This window comes from Manacus vitellinus, unplaced genomic scaffold (genome assembly GCF_001715985.3).
Source record: "Manacus vitellinus isolate BGI_N305 unplaced genomic scaffold, ASM171598v3 scaffold_68_pilon, whole genome shotgun sequence".
NCBI classification, from domain to species: Eukaryota; Metazoa; Chordata; class Aves; order Passeriformes; family Pipridae; genus Manacus; species Manacus vitellinus.
In genome coordinates, this window is record NW_021940744.1 from 392,796 (window position 1) to 415,184 (window position 22,389).

Genomic DNA, 22,389 nt, shown 5'->3' on the forward strand with positions numbered 1-22,389 from the left:
AAAAATTCATTATAAATTCCTCTGTCTCAGGGTTGATGTCAGTATTGGAAAAGTCAGCTCTATGGAGAACTGAATTCTCCATGACACTTGAGCTGTTGCTGTAGCACTTCTAATGAGAAGTAAAACTAGACATCCAAACTTTGGGAAGGATTAGTTTCAGATTATTGGTGTTCCCTAGAACCCCTCAATTAAGAGTAAGCTTGTACTATCTCCCTCCTACTCTACCTGGTACAATCTACTTGAATTTAAATTACATTTTGTAGACAGAGCTTGAGATCATTTTAGCCACAATAGTATTTCATCCTAGAGAAGATGAATTAGACATTCTGTGTCCATGTGCAAATTAAATCTCTTCTGCACTAAAGCAAAAGCCATTAATAAGGTCTGTTTTCATCCAGAGCTGATTAGTAGCCTCTTAACATTCCCCCCACCATGTTACTTTTTAAAATACCACACTTCATTGTGCCTGTTGAAGAGCTTGAAGGGACTGTCATAGCCTGCAGTATAGAAGAAGTCTTCATGGAATGGTTGGCCTCTGTTTCTTAAGGTTCTGGCCAAGACTTCAGCTTCCTCAGCATATTTCTCTGGGGAGGCAAAGCCACCAAAGGACCTGGTAGAAGTGAAAAAGGGTTTTTTTTTAATTAAGAATTCAAGCCCCTGGTTTTAATTTGCACAGAAGGAGATTTCAGGTTTGCAAAGCATACAGTGTTTAAACACTTGTGATGCAATTACTAGTTAAATAAGGAGAACAAGCTGCTTAAGAGCATATGGCTGTTTATCCTGGTTTTAAAAGCAGGACTTGAAACAGCTAACCACCCAAGTTGATTCTGAGAGTTGGTTGACATACAGCCCAGGTGTTGCTTTGGGTGTATTTCCTGTAATAAAGAACTGCCATGCAGTGTGGGAGTTTGGGGCTATACCGTAAGGGTGCTAGAAGAGTGGTTTGGATGTTTTGTAGCACAAACTCTAAGATTCTGGAGGCTGCTCCTGCATAAAACCCACTGTAATATATTCAAGAGTAGACTCAAAAAGTAACATTTTGAAACTTGGTCATTTCAGTCTTAATAAGACACGTGAATGTAATATTTCCAAATGCTTGGGTTTGAGCAGTGAAAGCTCTGGACAGCAGGACATATACCCAAGTAAAAATCCTCCAAGAAAGAGTAGCCCACAGCTCAGTGAGGGCACCCAGTGAGCTGGGTTTGTGTGCTGCCAGTGGTGTTGGTTGTGCTCACCGGACAAAGATAGCCGCTGCCTTCCGCTCCTCCACGAACACATCGGAGTCCAGGGGCTGGGGGGGGGAGTCCTGGTGTTCAAAGGGCACAAAAAACGAGATCTTGAAGTCTGTGCAGCCAGATTTCACCAGGCAGGTCACTGGCACAGTCATGTCAATCTTCATTTCTGGAGGAGAGGAAAAGACAGTTGTCAAAGCCACGTTCTCCAGCTCCTCTGTTTTGTACTACTCATCTTCACCTTGCCTTTCAGACCCAGCAGATCCTACCTCTCTCATTCTTTCCCTGAATGTAGTGGAAGAGCTTCCAGAAGCCCTGGCGCATGGCTTCCTTCTGGCTTTCCCCCCTGATGACTGTGCTCACCCACTTGGCCGTCTCATACTGACGCAGTTCATAGTCCTTGGCCTGCAAGGGAGCAAAAGTCACAGCAACCAAGAGATGGGTATTAAAGATGACCAAAATTAATAGCTACTGTTTCCAAATCAGCGTGAAAGCATTGTTGCACTTACCATTGTCTCTGTTGAGCTCCACCGAGGGGACTGCAGGTCCAGGGACAGGAATGTTTGCTTGAAGGATTTGATCATCTTGCCAGAGCTGAAAGGCAGACAGTTCATTGGTGTCTCTTAAATCTGGTATTAATGAGCAGAAAAAGCACTAGGGCTTTCTGCCAAATGGTTCAGTTGTCCTTGAAATGGTGAGAGGCCTGAATTCCTGCTTATCCTCCCCACTGATTCAACAAAAAAGAGCTGAAATCATTTCAGTCCTCAGGAACAGAACCAAGACCAAGGAACTGCCTCTCGGCTGCTGTGGGAGTGTTCATCTCTCAGGTTACCCTGACTTCACTTCTCTATGACAAAAAGGCATGTCCTGGCAGCAAAACAGAAGGTGGAAATTCTGCAAGTGGGAGTTTTGTGGAAATCTGTAAGTAAAAAGGACTTGAGGATTTCAGTCTGTTAGCTCCAGGATGAAAAACACTGGTGGGTGCTCTGGTATTGACTTATTGGGCCTCTCATAATGACTTTGCCTAAACTTCAAAGTTAACTTGGCCTTAACTTTATTTGGTGTCTCATAATAGCTGATACATATCCTAAAAGCCTTTAGCCTCAGGGCCCTGCGGATAAATGAGATTTTCTGCATTTAGGAATGAATACTTTCTTTCCTTCGCACAGGAGGAAAAAGCTGAAAATTTGAAGACACTGTCCCAAAACAAAGCAAGTGAAAATACTCAAAATCACCATTGAAATAATCACATCTGATTAAAAGCCTTGAGATTTTAGGAGCCTTCATTTATTACTTCTGTCATTACCAGGCAGATTGTAGCATGTAACCTATATCCTGACAGTCTTAGCTTTCCTGTTATATCACTGTCCTTTGCACTTCATGTTGCAAAGACAGCATGTAGTTAATTCAGCAATTATCTCGCTTCCTAGGTCATAGGACATTGTTTTCTCAGATTATAGCTCAGTTACATGTTTTGTTGGGTAACAGAACATCTTTTCTAAAGTCAACAACTGTGCTACTTAACTACTTCTGTTTCCATCTTCCTTTGACATGTGGAGTACTGTTGAATACCGTTAATCCCCCTTCCATACCCTGCTTTGGAGGAATTCTTTTGGGGAGCTGAGGTTGAAAATCTTATTAAAAAACCTCAAAACAACAAAACACACAACCCAAAACCAAACTAAACAAACCTTAGAATCTTTAAAATTGTGTAGTGCTGTTGAGCTTCTCCCAGCAGCTCCTTCACTTGTCCCCACAGAGCAAGGGGAGGTCCCAGAATCCCACAGCAGGACACTGATGCCAGCAGTTAAAGGCAGGTGCTGTCCCCTCCCTGTCCCAGCCTGAAGGTACCTCATCCTCAGCAGCCCTGACCACAGCGATGGTCACCAGGGGCTGCTGGGCAGTTGTACTCCAGTAGAGTTTTTGTCAGTGGTGTTTACAAAGCATAACGCTGAAAGTTCCTACAGTAATTTATTTATTGCCATTTCTAGGGCAAAGATGATGCTGCTTTGCTGTCACTTTGCTTTCTCTTCGCTACAACATGATAGAAAACACATTGATCCTCTTCTTGTGTTCCCTGGGGATGTGAGGAAGCAGAGGAGTAAATGTTTCTTTGTTTTAACACTGGTAGTAGCTACTGGATGAGCTGCCTTCTGTCTACATGCCCATTCCAACCCCTTCCCAACACACCTTTCCTGAACTGCTGGGTAGATCTCAGCTCTGGCTTTGATAACTTTTTGGCTGGTACTGTCAATGCATGTTAGAAATACTTTTTAATTAAATAAAACAATGCTTTGGGGGGGGAGAGACAAACTGAGAAGACTGCTCCAGATGTTTACAGCTGAGTTCATTTTAGATCTACGGGAAAGCTGAGCTTTGAAGTGTCCATCTGTTCATACAAATATGACTGGGGGGTGTTCAGGTTTTCCTGCAACTGTTAACACGTGGGCCAGGGGGACAGTCAGTAGGTTACACCACTGCCACAAGTAAGCACAGCCAGAACGTGCCATTCCACAAACCACTAATGCTGTTGAGGAAGAGGGGAAAGCAAACATACTTACATTTTCAGCTGTCTTGTCCTTCTGGCTGTTGCAGTCTGTGCTGCTGAGGCTGCACATCCTCGTAAGATGCTGCATGTCAGTGTTTATTTGAGTTTGGGCAAGCTCCTCCCATGCTTCAGCCCTACTGGAGGGGGCTGCTGTTACGAAAACCAGAAGGCTGGAGCCTTGTGCTACCCTGGGTCTCATTGGAGAGCCCCCACGCAGATGCCAGAAGCCCCACCTCCTGCCCACGAGGCAACACTGGGCCAGTGTGTGAGCTGGCTCTGTAAACACTTCTGCACCCTTGTGTAACTTCCCCCGGTTTCCATGGCTGTGTGCGTGCTGGTGTCAGGGTCAGCAGCAGGTTTAGTGCTGTGGAAGAAAGAATTTTGCATAAATAACGTCCCCCTAGACTTGGATTACGGGAGAGTGGGGGCACAGAGTGCCAGCTTTTCCTTTTTCACCCCAGGGGTGAAGGGTAGGTAGGAATCTGGCTGCACACTCCGCTGAGACCATCCTCACGAGATTTTTGCTGGCATGGTATGAAAGGCAGCCAGTGTTCTCTGCTGGCTGGCTGCTCTGAGTGGTATTTGAGGCTAATCAGTCCCCTTAGCCCTTGGATATCTGCACAAAGGGGTTATACAAAGCTATTGTGAAATCCTGCCCTGTTTGTAATAGGCACAGCAGGGCCAACACTCTTCATTTAACCAGCTGCAGCTCCAGACAGAGTTGGGTACCAGCACAATAGGGCAGATTAAACTCCACAGTTTGTGTTCTGAGGACACCCCCCAGTTTGTCATGGTTTGTGCAAATTCCTTGCAGCCAAATTCAGATAAGCTCTTGGGGACGTGTGACATCAATAGTGGGGATGACTTTTAGCAGGAAACACACTTGGCTTGCAGGGAACTTCATTGGGATGCTGTGTGGTACACTCCTATTCCCCCTGAAAGGGGGAATAAAACCCAAACCATGCCAAACAGCAATTGTGAACTTATCTCTAAAGCCACAAAGCTCTCCAGAGCCACAGAACAGGGTGGTGTACAGGGAGATTTACTGCTGGAGTGTATTAGAACATGCTGAGGCCTGAAATGCAGAACCAGTTCTCTGCATGCTTTGTACTTTAATTTTATGGAGTAAAATGTTTCTCACTTTCACCTGTGCTCTGCTTGGGTCAAACAGAAACAGCAGCAGGGCCTTTGGAGCAGCAGAATCTGCTACTCCTTGGTCTTTGCTCAGGAGCTACGGGCTTGTGTAAGGTGAGCTGACACCTTCCTCTGTCACCGCAACACTCCTTCAAGCGTGTCCTGGTAATTATTTTCATAGAACGTGGAATCCTGGAATGGTTTGGGTTGGAAGGGACCTTAAAGATCCTCTCTGCCATGGGCAGGGACACCTTCCACTTGACCAGGTTGCTCCGAGCCCCATCCAACCTGGCTTTGGACCCTTCCAGGGATGGAAGTGTTCTTGAACAATACCCAGCCACAACAGTTTGGTAAATCACCACCAGTGTACCACAGTGGTGAGCACTGAGGAGAATTACCTTGAAAGGGCAGCAATAACTCTGTAGATAAACACAAGCCCACAGTGGATTCTCGTTTCTGAGGCAGTGAGGCCCAGAACAAACCCCCAGTCAGTCTGTGTGTGTCCAGCTGATGTCCCTGACAAAGAGCTGACTGTTCCTGGTGGAGCAGCCCTGGGCTGGAGAACAATCTGCAGTGTTTTCCCCAGGGGTTGTTTTCCAACAGGCTTTGTTTTTCACATATACATTGAGAGAACATGTCAACAGCTGGATGAGACAGCAGGGCAGGCATGAGGACATGTATTCTGTACACAACTATATACATTCCAAAACTAATTAGTGGAGGGAGTGGGATTATGGTGGAAGCTGACACAATCTCACTGGTACCTCCAAACAGGGGAAAATTTGAGTATGCAGCAGTCATTAAGTCTCAAGGGCTCTGTGACAACTCTCTGTAATGCCATGAATATATGTTTGGGACTTGGCTGGTATTTTCTAGAACAGCTGAGAAAGCAATGCTTTTCTGTACTGCTGCCTTAAGGAGTAGGGATGAGAGCACAAGCACAGAAAAGCACAGAGTTTGCACCTTAATTTTACTGTTTTCATCAGGCACTTCTGTGCAGGAACTGGTAATGAACTGGTACTTCAGAAGCAGCTTTGATGGGAAAAGGAGAAGGGTGAGCTTGTGATATGATCACTTGTGATTTCCACTTTTTCTCTCAGTAACAAGCCCAGACAAGACCTTAAGCAACATTCTCCAGAGCAAAACTGCTTCCATCTGCTCTGTGGCAGCATTACAATACTGCTGTCACATCTGTGCAGTTGTGTGGCAAGTTACCTTTATCCTTAGAGGCAAGCACAGACTGCTTGCACAAAAAACAGGAATCTTTTCCACTGACCTAATTGTGTCAGGATTGGAGAAACCCAGGGGACAAAAATGTTTTGTTACAGTGTGATTAATGATAACTTTGAGTCTTGTTCTTGTAGCTGCCAGGTCTGTGGTGGGATACAAAGAGCTGGGGTGTGAGGGACAGAGAGGGAGCGTTGTCCCTTGTCTGGCCACTCACGTGTTCTAACGAGTGGTCTCATCCCAAAGCTCCAGGCAGTTTTGCATTGCTGCCTAAGCCTGTCAGGAAATAGTTGTCATTTAAAGTTTCATTTAAAGGAATTGAGACTCTTCACTTATAAATGGCCTTTGCTTTTGCAGACTCATGCTCATCAGATGATGCAGAAGCCCTCACTTCCCAACAAAGAAGTTGAGCATGTGATGTTACTGTAGTTACTGTCCAGGGCAGCAAAAATGTCCTTATATGTTGTTAGATGAACTGTGGTTTGCTGCAAATTCGTCTCCCTAAAGAAACCTCTTATGTCCTTGCTCTAAAGAGAGAGAAAGCCTCCATTTTACATCTTATTTTCATTTCCAGTATGGAAAATGAAGAAGCATAAGTGTACCATCTTCTAAGGAAGCAGTCGAATGTACTACAGTACTATTCCAAGGAACGTCCTTATTATCCCTTGCAAAATGTGGGAAGGAGATCTCTGCCATAACTCCAGTGAGGGAGTATTTACACCTTATGCTCTGACCTACACGTTTTATATCAGCACACTTATTTGTTACGGTTGGATTTGCTCTCAGCCAAAACCCATTTGCTTTCTGGAAACCTGCATGTGGATTTTGTCCATGTTTTCCCCCGATTCCAGCTAGTTTGTTACAAATGACACATGAAACTACTGCCTCTCCCTGCTACCTTGAACAGCTGACTCACTGACAGTGTTACCTAACTCTTGCTGAGTGAGTGATTTCTTGCTCACTTCATCAGGGATGGCCTGGAACTGGCTGCTGTTGACCAAATGAAAACCTTCCTACACCCAACACCACTCCAGAGCACTCTTCACTTGGTATTTTCCAAGATTCCTCTGCTGGAGATCACATTTTGGAATCATTCTAGGTTTGGGGAGTTAATCTTAAATAAATCCTTCCTTCCAGCTGCCATGCAAAACATTCCAAAACCTTCCTGTCTTCTGTGCATGGAGCCCAGAGAGAAACTTCCTCAGCTTTATATACTGCCTTATTCACTGGCTTCTTTCCAAAATAAGGGATATTTTTAACATGGATCTGTTTAGGGATCTAGCACTGAACCCTACATGCAATTAGCTCAGTAAACTTTAGCCAGCATTAATACTTATCTAAATCCACAGAAACTTCCAGTCCTCTCTGAGTGCTGGAAGGAGAGGAATTCACCTTCTAGAAATTCATCCACATTCTGCTATTGGCAGGTTCTTAGAAACAAGACCGTGAAACCAAGTGAATTTGTATATTCAAGACAGGAATATCTCATCCAGGGAAAGAGGTAACAGTGCTTGCTGGGAAAAAGCCTTGACACAAATCTATTGCACTGCTATTTGGGCTTTTTTTAATTGACGTTTAACAGTGACTTAAGCCTGAGGTGAAGAGAACACACCTTCTTTGCAAACAAAGGAGTCCAGCCCTATAGAGTCCCAAGGACCTGAGAACATGTCCAGAGGTGATGGGACCAGGCCTGGAGAGTCAGGATTCGTATATTAAAGAAAATACTCTCCTAAAATAATATTTTCCACTTCTCCCAAAAAGACATGAAAAGGTAACTGAAGCTGAGGGTTTGTCTCCTGAGCTGCTTCCTGAGCTTAGTTGCTTGAATATGGATCATGTCAGAACTTCTCCCATCTTCTGACAGTGGGGGTGTTGGTAGTGGGTGTGGGGTTTGGTGGGCACTTTCTTTATTTAGATGATGTGAGTGAGGCCTCCAGAGATGGATTCTGGTCTGAATTCTGGACCAGAACCTAGTTTCTCATCCTCTCCTTTCCCAGGGTGAGCCAGTGCTGGTTTTGCAGCAGGTGGCACTGTTGGTTGTGTCCAGAGGTGAGTTTTACTTTAATATATATGTCCCTCAAGCTCTCTTGGTTGTCAGTGGTCGCTTCAGCTCAGTAATGGATCCAGTGCACCCTGATAGTTTGTTCCGTTTCCAAAGCCATAAACTTGATTATACTGTTGACTGTTAATGGGAAGGTTAAACATTTAAACATCTTAACATGTAAAAAATTATCTTTGTGTGTTAAACATCTTTTATGCAGCAAACACACCAGCCTGAAACAGAGAATTACAGAATGGTTTGGGTTGGAAGGGTCAACCCCCTGCCACGGGCAGGGAATGTCTCTGTAAGACACTTAAGAAAATGCAAAGTTGGGGGAAAAAACACTTAAACTGGCAAGTTTCCGGGCAGAATCAATAGCAAACCTAACAGTTTAAAACTCAAACGTCTGAGAGGCCAGTATTTCTTTTGATTTTTGCACCTTTTGATTTAGAGCAGAGAAAATGAGGTTGATGTATAATGACATCACACCATCTTCCCAGATGATGTGCTTCTGAATACCAGCCAGCCAAGATGGTATTTAACAGAATTTCATCACTTTCACAGGTATTGTCTTTCTCAATTTTCATTTAGGCTTGGATACTTCTTATTTGTTCTGAAAACAGACTTGAATCTGTCTTTGGAAGAAAATTACATCTGGATACATTTATTTATTGCAGAAAGAAAGAAGCAAAACTATAGTTTGATTATGCTGAACCAGAAGTGCACTCATGGTAGCTTCAGAAATGACAAAACACAGGTGTCAAAACTCTGTATAGGTAGAGACTAGTGTGATTTGGAGAAAGTGGAAGTGAAGTTGTATTCAGTGTAGAAATTATTGGAAATGTTTATACAGCAGCAACACAAAGTCTGAAGGAAACTTGCAGGGCCTTTATGTGTTTATAACTTCCCTATTTGAAATTACATTATGGAGTTGTTTAGATAAGCTTCTGACATTCATGTTCATTCCTTTTCCTTACAGAAAAAATTGCTAGAATCTGTAAAACCATATTTTTATTCCTATGCTTGTTTTGGAAAAACAGCAACTGACTTTTGTTGCTGCTTTCACGGGTGTCCTTATTATCCTCTGAGCTTTGGCACCGCTGACACTGCATTGCTTATTTCAAGGGAAGTGGGAAGACACTTTTCCGGGCACTGCACAGGCTGCTGCAGCTGCAGAGAGCCTGAACGCTCCTTCTGCCTTGCCAGAATTTACAGTGCAGGTTTTGGAACCTGGATGTCAGTTCATGTGTTCAGATTCCCCACACTATAAATTCCCCCAGTCGTTGAAGCTGCCATTCCTTCTGGCTAAAGCACAGTTCTTTCTCCTGCTTGTTGACAGTGTAAATAATCAGAAAGCCTTAGAATCTTCACCATTGTTTTTTTTAATTGCATCCCTTCCAAAGGTAAGCAAAGACAGCCCCAAAACAGGAAACCTTCAGCCAGGGACTAGGGGAGAGGGACAGAGGCAGTGAGGGGAGTCAGAAACAGTGATCAGATGAGGGAAGACAGTGCCAACCCTGAACTGGGGCAACCTTAAAATTTTTCAGAATGTCTCTGAGCTATTCTAAGATTTTAACCCCCACTAAGCAGCTCTAAACCACTGTATAGTTCTTCTAAATTGTTCTAAAAGTCCTTTAGTTAGCCTAAAGAGCTCTAAGACCTCTGTATTGCTGCAGAGACAATTGGCTAAAACCAGATATAATTTACACAACTCTAAGCAGTCCCAAAAGTACTCTAAGACTCTAATTGGCTCTAAACTGCCACTAAATGGTGCTAAACACCTCTAGGAGTTTATTGCCACCTTTAAAATACCTTTGCACTTCCTGAAACAGCTTTAAAGATCTGAAAAATAGCTCCAGATTCCTCCAGAACTCCTCAGAAGCACTCTAAGCAGTTCTGAGGAGCTGTAATATCCCTTCCAAGAGTGCTTGGGTCCTCTAAACAGCACTAACATCTTTCTAAACCTTCTCTAAGCAACTTTCAGATTCATCTGATCTTATCTAGAGCTCCTCTATATTGACCTGAAGATCCGCTGGGCATCTTGAACTCCTCTAAGGAGCTCTAAACCTCCTTGAATATGGTGTGAGGTGCTCTAACCAGGCAGCTACAAAACACCTCTGATGAGCTCTTACAGAGCTATTATTACACCCTCTAAATCACACCCTTTAAAATCATTTGACTGATTCTAAAACACTCCAGAGTGATAAACCAGTCTGGACTTTTCTTTAAAGAGTTCCAGAATGCGCCACACTGCTCTACGACCCACCTAGACAGCTCTAAAACTCTTCTAATTGAAGATAAACCATAAACAATGGTGAGAAACTATAAAAAAAGCCTCCACTCTGAAAGCCCTCCAACCAACACCGATACCTAAAATTCCTCCACACTGCCTTAAGCAGCAGTAAAATACTTCAAAACAGATCTCACCCCCTCTCAGTTTTCCATGAAATGGCTCTAGAGCTCCTTTTTGCATTTCTGAAACTCCTGCTTAGAGAAACAGTGCTAAAACTTCCCTGAGGCTCTAAAACCACGCTGAACTGCTCTAAATTGATCTAACTCCTCTAAAACCCCTGTAAACAGTTCTAAGCAGCTCTAAGGTCCTGTAAAGTGTACCAGAACTCCTGTAACGTGCTCTAAACTCATTTAGCTTTTCTAAACCTCTTCTAAACACCTCAGAGCACCCCTAAACTGATCTAAAGCTCCTCTGATGCTCTAAGCAGCACTAATGTGTCTATAAAGACATTTAAAATGCCTCTAAATCCCTGCTGTACAACCCTGAACTGCTCTATGCAGCTTTAAAATTCCTCTGAAGAGCTCAGGGCAGCTCTAAAACCCTTCTAGACCAATCTGTGACTCCAACAGACTGTTCTAAGCAGCTCTAAACCACTTCAGGCTACTGCAAAACTTCTATGCTGTTAACAGTAGCTTTAAAACTCCCTTAAAATACTTGGAATACCTTGTGAACTTTCTCTAAGTGGCTCTACAGAGCACTGAATTGTCTCTGAACCTCAAGAAATACACTGTTTTGGGGAGGTGGCAGAGGCTGTGAGAGCTGGGGCTTTTCAACCTGGAGAGAGAAATTACCCATGGGAACAGAAGAGTTTAGAGAGGAGGGGATTTCTGGCAAACAAGATGACCCTCAGAGAAAAGCATGTGCTTTGGGAGGACCTGCTAATAAAGCTAAACCCCAGAGAAAGTGATCTCTGCGTAGGAACAGCCCACAGGGAGCATATTTCGGGGTGGGGGAGGAATACCACAGCCCTAAACTCCTGGGGTTACTATGTGAGCACATGAAAAATGTGCTCCCGGAGCACACAACAACAACAGGGGATTGTTCTCCCTGCAGGCACTGGGTGCTCTCAAAACACGCTCTGATGGGAGTTCTGAGAGTGCACCCTCAAGACAGATGTTTTGAAGGTTTATTGCCATGAATCTGTCCAGGGCAGATTGACATAAGACAGTACCTTGTCTTATGGAGTGCTGGTGGTCTGTCAAAATCAACTGGAGAAGATTTGAATCCAGGTCCAGCTGCAGTTCTGGTGGGATGGAGGAGGACTGTGCTGTGCACGGCTGCCGTGGGGCCACACTTGGCACTGCGTGCGGTGCACATCTGGGAAAACCATGTTGGGCTGCATGCAAGGAGCAGTTGTAGCTCCCCATGGGTCATTGTTTTCTGCTCTCGTCATGGTCTGACCTCTGTTTGCCCTTCACACAGAGACATGGATCCATGTGTCCCAGAGCCAGGACACTGTGCTGTCATTGGGAGTGCTTCCAGCACCTCAGTGAGGCTGAGAGGGCATGAGATGAGATAGCAGGAAAAAATCCTTCCCTGGCTGAGTGTGGTGAGGCCCTGGCACAGGTTGCCCAGAGAAGCTGTGGCTGCCCCATCCCTGGGACTGTCCAAGACCAGGTTGGACGGGGCTTGGAGCAACCTGGGCTAGTGGAAGGTGTCCCTGCCTGTGGCAGGGAGTGGAACTGGATGATCTTTAAGGTCTCTTCCAACTGGAACCAGTCTCTGATTCTATGATTGTCTCCACCCTGTTATTTTGGCAAATTTTGAAAAGTTCATTTATTTATTTTTATGTTTAAGTTTGCCGATAACGATTAATAACCCAAACCAGCCTTACTTTTTGCACAGAGTGTGGGCTGTGGGAGCTCGTGGGGGTCGTGGCTGTGCTGGGCGTGCCAGAGGGCAGGGAAGGGGCTGGGCGAGGGTGGGCTGAGGTGGGTTGGACAAGGGAAGATTGGGCGAGGGAAGGCTAGGCTGAGGCTGAGGATGGGCTGGGCTGGGCTGAGAAGGGCTGGGTTGGGCTGAGAAAGGCTGGGCTGGGCTGAGAAAGGCTGGGCTGGGCTGAGAAAGGCTGGGCTGGGCTGAGAAGGGCTGGGCTGGGTTGGGGCTGAGAAGGGCTGGGTTGGGGCTGAGGGACGGGATGACTGAGGCTGAGAAAGGGCTGGGTTGGGGCTGAGGAAGGGCTGAGCTGAGGCTGAGAAGGGCTTGGGGCTGGGCTGAGAAGGGCTTGGGTTGGGGGCTGAGACAGGGCTGGGTTGGGGCTGAGGAAGGGGCTGGGCTGGGCTGAGAGAGGGCTGGGGTTGGGGCCTGAGGAAAAGGGCTGAGGCTGAGGCTGAGGAGGGGCTGGGTTGGGGCTGAGGAAGGGCTGAGCTGAGGCTGAGAAGGGCTGGGCCTGGGCTGAGAAGGGCTGGGTTGGGGCTGAAGAAGGGCTGGGGTTGGAGGCTGGAGGAAGGGCTGGGCCTGGGGCTGAGGAGGGACCGGGTTGGGCTGAGGAGGGCTGGTTGGGGCTGATGAAGTGGCGGGTTGGGGCTTGAGGACCCGGGCCGGGTTGGGGCTGAGGAGGGCGCAGGGTTTGAGGGCTGAGGAGGGCCGGGTTGGGGCTGAGAAAGTGGCTGGGTTGAGGCTTGAGAGATGGGCCGGGCTGGGAGGGCCAGGGCTGACAGGTGCCGTGGCAGCGGGCTGTCAGGCGGTGCCGCGCACCCGCCCCTCACTCCGCCTCCTGCTCCCTCGGCCGTTCCCAGCCCGCCGCCTCCCGCCGTGCTCCCGGTGCCCGCTGGAGCGGCCCTGGGAGCCGCCGAGGGGCTGCTCGAGGTGAGGGGGAGCCAGGGGCCGTGCCGGGGCCCTCAGGGAGCGCGGGGAGCCGAGTCTCTGCAGAGCTGGCCCTGCCCCGCCGCCCGCGGCCCCGGGGGGTGCTGGGGCACGGCCTGCGGCTCTTGCCTTTGGCAGAAGTCGAACTACACTTGAATAAAGATGGTAACCGCGTTTACCCCTTTCTTCTTCAAACAGCTCAATGACATCCAGAAAGAAGTTGCAGGGTCTTGTAGCTGCTACGATTACTCCAATGACTCCTGATGGGTGAGTTGTCAAAGTTGCACTGATTACTGTTTCCTTAGACTTTTACTTTGCTTCTTTCATATTTGGAACTATCTACGTTGTTTCTTTCTTTCTTCCCCCTTTTTCTTTTTTTTCTTACATCAGATCTCAGGTGGGATGTGGGAACTGTTGGGTTGGTCCCACTAGGACCAGAGTGAGATTCCCTTTCCTCTGCCTCCTCCTGCTGCCCAGCAATTGCTGTAGGTCTGGGTTGAGAGAGTTTGGATCAGTCTCACTTCTCTTTTTCTGCTGCATTGTAGGTGCAAATTAAATCATAGTAAGCTTATACGTAAAGAGTATTGCAGTGTTTTCACATTTGTTAAGGAAAACCACAGTCCTAGTTAAAAAGAGCTCTTGAGAGCTAGAAAATAATTGTCAGAACCTGAAGGCCTTTTAGATTCCACTTTACCCTAGCTAAGTCATGCATGCACTCGTGTGTGTATGTGTGCTGGGATTAGTCTAAGCCTGAAGAAAATACTGCAAGGAGAGCACAGTTCTGAAAATAACATCCAATCGAAACTTGAAATTCGGCTTTCCTCAGGGCAGGGGTGGCTAACAGAACCCTCCCGACTGCATTTTGGTGTTGCAAGACAGAGTTTCCTGGAGTCAGCAGAGAACCCTTAGCTCTGGTGGGGGATGTGTCAGGATATGTTTGTTTTCAAGGGAGATGGTGGAGATGTGCTACTTACGACTGCCAAAAGTGAACTTCACTTTTTAGAAGTGCTGTACAGCTTGGCACTGTCCCAGTCAGAGAACTCATTCACTTGCAGGCACTGCTTTGATCCTTGCTTTAAAAGAAACTTGTTTCTGATTTCACTTTTTATCACAACTCAAATTCATAGAAACATGGTATTTAGAGAGTGACCTGAGCCCTCTGCCTGGAATGCATGGTCCTGGTCTGATATGTTCTGGGAAGACAAATGTGGAATTTTGGGTGACGTGTAAGACCAGTCAAGGCACCAGAATTGACTTCCAGGCTATAGGGTTTGTCTGTATGTTTAACAAATGACACAACAGCCAAATATTATACACCGGTAAACAAAACAAGTTTGTCCTGCAAAGAAGATAAACATAGAATTCTATTTCCCCTGTTTCTTGGGGAAGTCTGTTGCTTTCCTCATCCTTTAATGAGAGAGAGAGAGAGGTCAAAGTCACATCCAGCAGATGCAATTTCAGTGTCTGTATCCAGAAGTAGTTTAACTATTTGCCAGCACAAAATCTTTATGCTCTCAAGAGGACTCCTGTTTCCCTTGACAGCTGAAAAGGTTTGTCTTCTATTCTCTCATACCTCCCCAAAAAAGTCCCCTGCTGTGATGAGCCTGCAGTAATTCCCAATTGGGATAAAAGGTTGGAAGTACTTGTCAGGAGGAAGAGAAACTGGAAGAGGGAATTCAGAGCTGAGCTGTTACCTCAGATGTTAACTAGATGCTGAGGGTATCATACCTTGGGGTAATCTTGGTGTACAAATGCAAGGCTTCAAAATACATGGGGTTTTTCTTGTTTCTTAATGACTAAGTTAAAGAGAACTGTGGATGGAGACTTATGGTTGCTGTGATTCCTTTCTCTGCAGACAAATCAACCTTCCGGTGATCCGTCAGTACGTGGATTATCTGGTAAACAAGCAGACTGTGAAGAATGTTTTTGGTGAGTGTTTCTTTGACTGAACCTGTGTTACAGCCCTTCTGCCTGGATGGAAATCCAATGATATCTCACCTGATAAGAGCTGTAGTGGGGGGACTGTGGATGTGGGATCATCCTGACCACTTATAGTCACCAATGGAGAGAGAGCAAGAGGTACTTAAGGCATCTGCTTCTGCCCACATCCCATTTCTGTGTGGGATAAAATAAGTGTTGCCCTCACAGGGTTACACTCCCAGAGGTGACTGGATAATGTGTTGGCAGAGAAGGCTCACTGAGTGATTCTCCCCAACTCAAAAAGTGTCAGTTCTTGTCTTCAGTGAAAACAATGTGTGTAGGTGAGGCCTCACCCCGTATGTTGTGTGTCGAAACAGTGAATGGCACGACAGGAGAAGGCCTGTCCCTCAGCATCCAGGAGAGGAAGCAGCTGGCAGAAGAATGGGTGTGCCAAGGAAAAGACAAGTGAGTAGCTGAGAGGGAACAGAGGATTCCAGATCTCATGTTTTGATATTGGCATGCCTCGATTGCACAGCCAAATTTGCTGATGCCTTTTTACTCCAGTATTTTGCTGTTGGGCTTTGTTCCCCAGTTCCTTTGTCACTGAGCTGTGTTTTTGTCACTGCCAGTTAGCTGGTGTCCATTTTTTCGACATTTCTTACAAGCTTTGGGAGCTTGTAAGAGTCCTTCTCTTTGGTACACTGAGGGGTGGGGGGACAAGAAAGGACTTGGGGGGAAAAAAAAGGCCTGTGCCCTTTGCTTATTCTCAAGAAGAATTGAAAATAAAAAGCATTCCTGAACCTTTTAATGTAATAAATGATTTGGAAGGGGGAACCCAAGGTGTCAGATGTTTAACTGCTTCCCCAAAGGTGCTAAATCAGAGACAAAAGAAAGAATTCAACCTGGATCTGCAGTAGTGTGTCCAGTTGTAGCTCCCTTCTCCATTTCCTGTACCTGCTGCCTTCCTCTTACTTGGTCTGTCAGAGGATGTGCAGGGCAGGAGGTGTTTTATGGGGAAGGGTGGTGAGCAGAAATAAACAGGTGTGAAGGCTCACAGCTTTCACATCTCTAGCCTTTATATCCATATCTCCTGTGGATATAAAGGAGAAACACAGCAATGGGACTGATGGCCTGAAACATGGGAGAGTCCCTTGGCAAGAACAGACAGGCACTCAAAGCTGCTGCTGTGAGGTAGGTCTGCAGAGAAAGAGGTTTAGAATGCAAAGATACACTTTGATATCCTTTACTCTTCCTGGCTTCTCCTTACACCCTTGATGTCTTAATTTCAGCTTCCTAAAAAAATGCTGAGATTTGTCCTTCCTGACAGCCTTGCAAGTACACCAGCAAGGAGTCACACATGATCCATGCTTGCAAGTGTGATTTTTTTCCACCACCTGTCGCTTGTCACTGTTGGCATTTTCCCTGTGTGTCGGTTTGTCAGGTCAACACAGGCTCAGATCCTTTCTAGGTTCTTGTTCTGTGGCTCCCCAAGCTCATTTTGGCAGCCTGGCATTTTTCACCATCACTGAAACCTCTCCAAACCTTCTGAATTTGGTTTTTTTTTGGTACAGATTGGATCACGTGATCATTCATGTGGGAGCACTGAGCCTGCCGGAGTCCCAAGAGCTGGTGTGTACATGATATGATTCCTTTTCACTGTGTGTGATAAATATAAGCAGATTTTACCTTCAGGTACTTTCCATTCTGTCTTTTACAGGCAAGACATGCAGCAGCCATAGGTGCTGGTGGCATTGCTGTCATAGCGCCCTTCTTCTTCAAACCCACAAAAAAAGGTGAGTACCTGTGATTGCTGGGGCCTTTTTATTACCCTCCAAACCTTGATCACAGATAAAGGATTAATACCATCTCCTTTCTTTGGAAACTGTTCTGGTGATAACATTTGCACACTTGTCATGGAAAAACAAAACCTACAAGAAGCGTTTTTTAAAGATGAGAATTTTAAAATTCTCCTGGTAAGAAGTGGGAAAAATGTCTTTTGGGATGTGTTTTGTTAGTGTCTTGTAAAATGAAGACATAACAATTCTTTGATTCTTAAAATGGTACAAGAAAATTGTCCAAAAACCTGTTCATCATTACCACCAAGCAACACCCCGGGGAGGTGAACGTGACCTTGATCCCTTGTCCTTTGTGACACACAAGTGATCCTGGTGAGACCGCTTGTCACACAGGTCTGGCATGTGTGAGAGCAGGTCTGAGTTACATCTGCAAGAGAATGAATGAGTTACTGAAATTGCTTTGGTTTAAAACATATACTGTCTTTGTCTTCCTTAAGGTCTTCTCCTGATTTTTGTCACATTTAACGTGTTAGTGACATGTGAAGGGTTTTATATGTATGGTGCACAAGCTGAGGCCTCTCCACAGCCCCTGGCTGTGAATCTGAACTGTCTGTCCCTATGGAATGTCTCCTTCTCTTATGGGATATGTGATGTTTTCCTTCCAGATGAGCTGGTCTCTCTCTTACAGAAGGTCACGTCTGAGGCCCCTGATGTTCCATTTTATTACTATCATATTCCTTCTCTGACGGGTGTGAAGAGTAAGTGCAGAGTACAGATCTGTGGTCATTTGCTCTGGACAGCAAATGACCAGGTGTTTCTGGATGTATGGATTTACATTCAGTCTTAAATATGTTGTTGCCAGTTTGTGCCTAAACTTTCACTTATCCAGGGTTTTTGTGTTCTGATCTGGTAAAAGAGTCTCACTTTTTGTTGTCTTGCTCATTGGTTTAGAGCTGTATAGCTTACTAGGCTTAGGCCTATTAAACAACTTCTAAAACATTAAGTGTCCCTCTTGAGGATGTGGCAGGGGACTGTCCCAGAACAGGGCTGTGTTCCTTCACGTGAGCTTGCTGTCCTGCACAGTTCGTGTGGAAGAGTTGCTGGAGGGAATAAAAGAACGGATCCCCACCTTCCAGGGTGTGAAGTTCAGCGACACGGACCTCCTGGACCTTGCACAGTGTGTACACAAGAATGAAGCACAGCAGCTTGAATTTCTTTATGGGGTGGATGAGGTAAGGGGCTCCTCTTAAAAATAATTCCTTCTAAGGCATTCTCTTGCTTCAGCCTTGGGGAAAAACAACCCTGGACACTCAGTGCCAGGCAGTTTCGTTGCTCCCTCCCACCACCCCTTTTTTATTCTTTATTTTGTTACATGAAGTAAAATTTTTTTTTTTTTACTTTTGTTTCTCCCCTCACCCCAAACTAGCAACTGTTGGGTGCACTGGCAGTAGGGGCAAATGGAGCAGTTGGCAGGTCAGTATGGCTTGGACTCCTTCCCCTCTGCACACACACTGCGGTGTTGTATCTTCCACTGTCTGCACAGCATTTCCTTGACTGTCTTCTGTCACCACAACAGAGGATTTTACAGAGGCAGACACATAATGTAGCCCCAATCCTGCTGATGGGACAGTCATATAACCTGGGGATCTCACCCAGTGTTCCTTTGGGTGATTAGTGCTGCAGTCCCTAAGCTGACCCAAAGGTTTCAACATACTTTTTATCCTCACAGCAACTTTAGAAGTGATCCCTACTTCAGTCTTCATTATATGTGTAAGGAACCAAAACCCAGAGAGGTAAAAATCATTAGTTGACATGAGAAGTCTGTGAGGAAAAGGGCTCTGCCAAGTTTATTTCTGATTTATCTTCTGCCCCTCTTACTAGGCTGCTTAGATGAATTACTGTGTGACATCTGTGTTCCCATTTAGAGGATCCATTAAGTGAACAAGCAACTGGAAAATTAAGAGGTTGATGAATCTGCTCTCTAAACTCTTCTATAGGGCTTGACATACTTCAGATGCTTGACCACATATAGATTGCACAAATCTCTCTTAATAATGACATTCTTACCCTGTCAACAGCAAAAGCCTGTGGTTACTTGCTTCGTTTCACTGATTTTAAGTTCCTCCTTTGCATTTTCCAATTCTCTTTTTGGTTTGTTTTGGGGTTTTTTTTGTGTTTTTTGGCAGCACATACAACTATTTGGGCCGACAAACCAATCTGATGTTGGAAGCCTTTGCAAAGCCAGACCTTGCCTTGGCACGGAAGTATCAGGTACAGCATCTTCCCTGGCCCCACTGGGAGCAACCTCGAGCTTTACTGGGGTGGTTTTCCATCTGGGTTTGTCATCCATACCCTGAGGTAGCTTTATTAAAGGAAAATTCTTCCAGCTCTGTCCCCCCTGCTTGTTACTCATCCCTGCTCAGCTTTTTGACCAGTCCTTACTAACTTTTATCTAAGATCTGCCTCACTTACCCTTCAACTCTCTAATCTCATCCATGCAGGTGAGTCTTTTTCCTTGAAGAAACCTGTGGGGAGCAAGCCCCTTGACTAGGAATATTCTGGGGATAGCCTACATGATGTAGGGCAGAAAACTGTCCTAAAACAGCTCTGCCTTCACCCCTCTTGGTGTTGGGCAGCTTGGAGATTTATGGGGAGTTCTGAGCCATCAGTGCACAATCTGTACCCAATGTTTTTATGGGACATTTGAGGCATCCCTCCCCTATCCAATGGAATTCAATTAGTATTTCCCATAGACTGGCCCAGTGGCCAAGGGCTTTTCTCAAAGCTGGGCTACAGTTGTATAAAATATAGATATCATAATATCTCTAGATGCTTTTACACCTTCAAACTTGAAGGTGTTAATAAACTACTGTTGGTCTTTTCTAGTTTCTCACTGGGGAGTTTCTCAACTTTGTCATCAAACTGGGTAAGTAAACTGGGTAATCACTGCCCGTTTCACTCGTTATGTCTAAAAATGTGGACTTGGTGCTCCTGAAACTCTCATGTTGCTGCACTCTTGGAACTTCCTTCCTGAAAGATTTCACAGTGAAAAACTGTTGCATCTGCTGTTTCCCAACTTAGTAGCAGCTGGAAGCTGGGCAAAGGGAGCTGACCAAGCATCCCTGACTGATTCCACTCTCCCTTCCTTCCTTCTGCTGTGAAATCTCACAGATTTAAAGCTAGGACTCTGTGATTTACCCTTTTTCTTACCCTGACTCTTTCTGTGGGTTGTTTTTTTGTTAGTTTTTTTTTTTTCCTTCTGTCTCCAAAAGCTCATTTCTTTATTTCTACAGTCATTTTTCTGAGATGGTGGTGCCCAAGGAAGAAAACAGCTCTGATACTTCTCTCTCCTGCCTTGCTGTAATTTAAGTGGAACTTTGTTGAAGGCTGTACAAGGCCAAAACATTTTAAAATTGAATGATTTTTAGAAACAAAATCAAGATTAAATACAAAAAGCAATTAAAACCAACCAAGTCAGAGTCGTGTAGGGAGACTGAATCAGACATGAAATGTTCAAATTAAATTAAATCAGATACTTAATGAAAAGAAGTGTTCCCTGTGGGTTTGCTGGGATATGCAAACCCTGCTTAATGTAGCTGAGCTTTAGTGCTTGATTTTATTTCTTGGGTTCAAAGTCAGAGGAATTGCATTATTTTTTAGCCTTATAGATAAGGAGGCAAATACTGAATTTCCAGAGCTATGGACAAGGAGCAGGATGTTACTACTCCCAGGGTTTGCCTTTGCAAGAATCTGCACTGGGGTTGCCTATATATAAATAAATGTAGTAAGCAGGTTTAATTTTTACTGTAATGCCTTTCCTGTCTGCAAGCACAGCTCCCTCTTCTTAGTTACGCCGTTCTTGCTTCCAAGAAATACTTGAAGCCTGGTTGATGCTGGATTACCCAGGAAATCCATGCTGCTGCTTTTTTTGGCACCTTTATCAAGGCTGCTTTAAGCAAGGTAGTCTGCAAATGTCCTGATTTTGCTTTTGTCTGCCCAGGTTTTGGTGTTGCACAGACTAAAGCTGTAATGACTTTTGTTTCTGGCATTCCCATGGGACCTCCACGGCTTCCGCTCCTTGGTGCCTCTGAGGAGTTCATTGCCAAGGCCAAAGCCAAGCTGGACAGCATTGTGTGGCCTGATGGTAACTGATCACACAGAATCTGGGAATCACTGAGGTTGGAAAAGACCTCTAAAATCTAGTCCAACCATTAACCTGACACTCCTGGGTCCAACCCTGAGCCACATCCCCAAGTGCCACATCTACGATGCTGTTCACTTCCACGTGGATCTGGAGGTTCCTTTGCTGGGATTCTCTGCCATGTGGCACATTCCCCACATGCTGGGCTGGTATTTCTTTCAGGGAATTGGCAAAGTGCCCAAGTGCCTTCCTGCTGGGGCTGGCTTTGCTGGGGCACATGTGGCCCAACACTTTACACTGCTTCTCTGGAGCTCTGCACATTCCAGGTCTAGCTGGTACCTTTTAATAAAAAAATAGCAAATTTTCCCCAGTTGGAGGGGCTGACTCCTTTTGCCTAGAAAGCAGGAAGATCTGGCTCCACCCTCCCTTCAGGTGGATGATGTTTTGTCTTCTCCATGAGCACTACACTGTGTTTAAACAACAGTATGGCACCGTCAGATGGCTCAGACTGGTATCTGTTTGTCAGAGTCACTGGGATACTGTCTGTGCATGTAAAATCCTGCTTTTGTCTGATCTCTTTGTGTTCATACACCTTAATGCAAAATTAAAAAAACATCCCTTTTGCAATAGCAAGCTTTGGCTTTCTAATAAGCAGCTATTTCTCCATTTGTTTTCCTTATGTCAGGAACAAAGCCACGACTGAGCTGTGCATCTCTATATCCCAGTGCAGAATGCTGTCTGGCAGGTTAGGAAGTCAGAGAATCACAGAATCACAGAATGGTTTGGGTGGGAAGGGACCATAAAGCCCATCCAGTCCCACCCTCTGCCATGGGCAGGGACACCTTCCACTGTCCTTCCACCAAGCCCTGTCCAACCTGGCCTTGGACACTTGCAGGGATCCAGGGGCAGCCACAGCTTCTCTGGGCAACCTGTGCCAGGGCCTCCCCACCCTCACAGGGAACAATTCCTTCCCAATATCCCATCTAACCCTGACCTGTGGCAGTGGGAAGCCATTCCCTGTGTTCTGTCCCTCCATCCCTTGTCCCACGTCCCTCTCCAGCTCTCCTGGAGCCCCTTTAGGCCCTGGAAGGGGCTCTAAAGTCTCCCTGGAGCCTTCTCTTCTCCAGGTGAATTCCCCCAGCATTCCCAGCCTGGTTCCAGAGCAGAGGGGCTCCAGGCCTCGGAGCATCTCCATGGAATCACAGGGAATCCCAGAACTGTTAGGGTTGGAAGGGACTTCTGGAGATCACCC

At 45.7% G+C, this 22,389-nt stretch overlaps 2 protein-coding genes across 6 annotated transcripts; one reads left to right on the forward strand and one right to left on the reverse strand.

Moving 5' to 3' along the window:
* Positions 1-270: 270 nt before the first annotated feature.
* On the reverse strand, positions 271-3,969 carry HEBP2 (heme binding protein 2). Its single transcript, XM_008930832.2, has 5 exons — positions 3,794-3,969; positions 1,742-1,826; positions 1,502-1,637; positions 1,236-1,401; positions 271-610 (listed from the first exon to the last, which is right to left on the reverse strand). Exons 2-5 carry the CDS (start codon positions 1,814-1,816, stop codon positions 436-438), a joined length of 552 nt encoding a protein of 183 aa, XP_008929080.1. The 5' UTR covers positions 1,817-1,826; positions 3,794-3,969; the 3' UTR covers positions 271-435.
* A 9,209-nt stretch (positions 3,970-13,178) lies between these two features.
* Positions 13,179-21,818, forward strand: NPL (N-acetylneuraminate pyruvate lyase). 5 transcript variants are annotated; one of them, XM_018083826.2, is made up of 12 exons: positions 13,179-13,283; positions 13,479-13,547; positions 15,136-15,209; positions 15,578-15,665; positions 16,772-16,829; positions 16,918-16,993; positions 17,662-17,754; positions 18,080-18,228; positions 18,423-18,469; positions 19,183-19,267; positions 19,883-19,922; positions 20,997-21,817. In XM_018083826.2, the coding sequence occupies exons 2-12, from the start codon at positions 13,483-13,485 to the stop codon at positions 21,146-21,148; spliced, it is 927 nt and encodes a 308-aa protein (XP_017939315.1). In that variant the 5' UTR covers positions 13,179-13,283; positions 13,479-13,482; the 3' UTR covers positions 21,149-21,817. The 5 variants fall into 5 exon arrangements, with proteins under 5 accessions (XP_017939315.1, XP_017939316.1, XP_017939317.1 ...); XM_018083827.3 differs by lacking the exon at positions 20,997-21,817 and adding an exon at positions 20,290-20,957; XM_018083828.3 differs by lacking the exon at positions 17,662-17,754 and having other exon boundaries at positions 20,997-21,818.
* Positions 21,819-22,389: the final 571 nt, after the last annotated feature.